This window comes from Petaurus breviceps, unplaced genomic scaffold (assembly GCF_028583685.1).
Source record: "Petaurus breviceps papuanus isolate PSGF00001 unplaced genomic scaffold, PetGlider_PUasm1.0 126, whole genome shotgun sequence".
NCBI classification, from domain to species: Eukaryota; Metazoa; Chordata; class Mammalia; order Diprotodontia; family Petauridae; genus Petaurus; species Petaurus breviceps.
Window position 1 is genome coordinate 7,980,012 of NW_027185655.1, and position 1,458 is coordinate 7,981,469.

General features: G+C 40.5%; 1 protein-coding gene across 1 annotated transcript in view; it reads right to left on the reverse strand.

Annotated features, from left to right (window-relative positions):
• Positions 1-371: 371 nt before the first annotated feature.
• LOC138169506 (uncharacterized) overlaps positions 372-1,458 on the reverse strand; it is a 27,832-nt gene continuing 26,745 nt past the window's right edge. Inside the window, exon 6 of the mRNA XM_069099026.1 lies at positions 372-509. Coding sequence (XP_068955127.1) covers positions 372-509 — 138 coding nt within the window. The remainder of the gene's footprint in view (positions 510-1,458) is intronic.

The following is a 1,458-nucleotide window of genomic DNA, read 5'->3' on the forward strand; positions in this document are numbered from 1 at the left end:
ACTTTTTTCTAAAGAATAAAAAAGGTTAAAACAACTTCAAATAACGGGGTTGGTTAAATAGTTTCTTCCAAATAAGCAGTAGGCAAGTTGGAAGTTCTAAGAATCAAAGAAGTGGGAAGGGAAGCTTGGAAGTATTAGAGATGTGACTAGAGAAATGGAGGAGGCGCAAAGATGCATTCAGGGATGTTGGGGAGGCCTAGTGGTTACTGAGCACAATTCAAAGCTCTCTCCTTTCTCCAAGGCCCCATAACATGCTACATTAAAATAGCTGCAGTGAAAAAGGATGCTTTAATCACTAGGCCACAAGACTCTCCAATCGTTTTTTAGCCACTTATTTGGGGTGTCACTTGGGAGATTTATTTCTTAAATGTTCAAACTGGAATAACATTTGTACTTAAAAGAATGATGATGATTATTACAAAAATGGAAGATATAATGATGATGATTTTGTAGTTTTTCCACCACATCTTCTTAGAAGTCTTTGTTGTTGTTTTTTGGAATGCTTTAGTCTGAAATGAAAATCATATAAACAAAGTTAGTGTTTTTCTAGTGACTAGACAATAGGCATCCCCTCATTTTAAGAGGGCATTTCTATAAACATACTCTCAAAGGGATGTATGAAACAATGAATATAATATAATACAAATATATATATAATTTAATATATGAAACAATGAATGTAATTCAAGCTTGATCTTAATATGGACATCCTCTTACCACAGGTGAATGGATCTGAGATCTCACTGGCATAGGTCCTCCCTTCACTGGTATAATCTGTACCCCATCTATGCCCTCTCATCCTATGGGACTCTTCTCCAAGTCTTTCCATAAGTTCTGTGTGGATGATATGCTAAAAGGCTATGCTATAAGCTAAATATATGCAATACGCTGAAAGCCGTCTTCTGACTCCTTTAATATGCTCCGATAGATAATTAACGCACCGCTGAAGCTGCCAGTGAGCAAGCCCAGGGCTTGACCTAGGGGGGCGCTCGCGCGCTCGTTTCACTCATTCAGTCATTCATTCAGTTGTTTATCCTCTTCTCTTCTTCTCTTTTTTCATTCATGCGTGTCCTTGAGATCTTTCATGCCACATTCAGGCACAAAGTCTGCACTGGTGATGTGTTGTCTGCACATGCCCCTTGTACAACTTTTCACACATTTATAGACAAGAAAAAACATTTTAAAAAGTGGCCCAAGTAGTGACCAGCAGTCTTCTAAGTCTTGTGGTGGGGCAGAGAGAGGCAGCAGCCCAGCTGGGCTCTCCCAATATTCCCCTCCCAACATTCCTCTCCAAACGATGCCTCAGGTTAAATTTTGGAGAGACAGAGCCGACAAAAGGCCAGGATGAAACTTTTTCCAACCTCTGTACCCCAATCTGACACCTCTGTACCCCCAATCTGACACCTCTGTACCCCAATCTGACACCTCTGTACCCCCAATCTGACACCTCTGTACCCC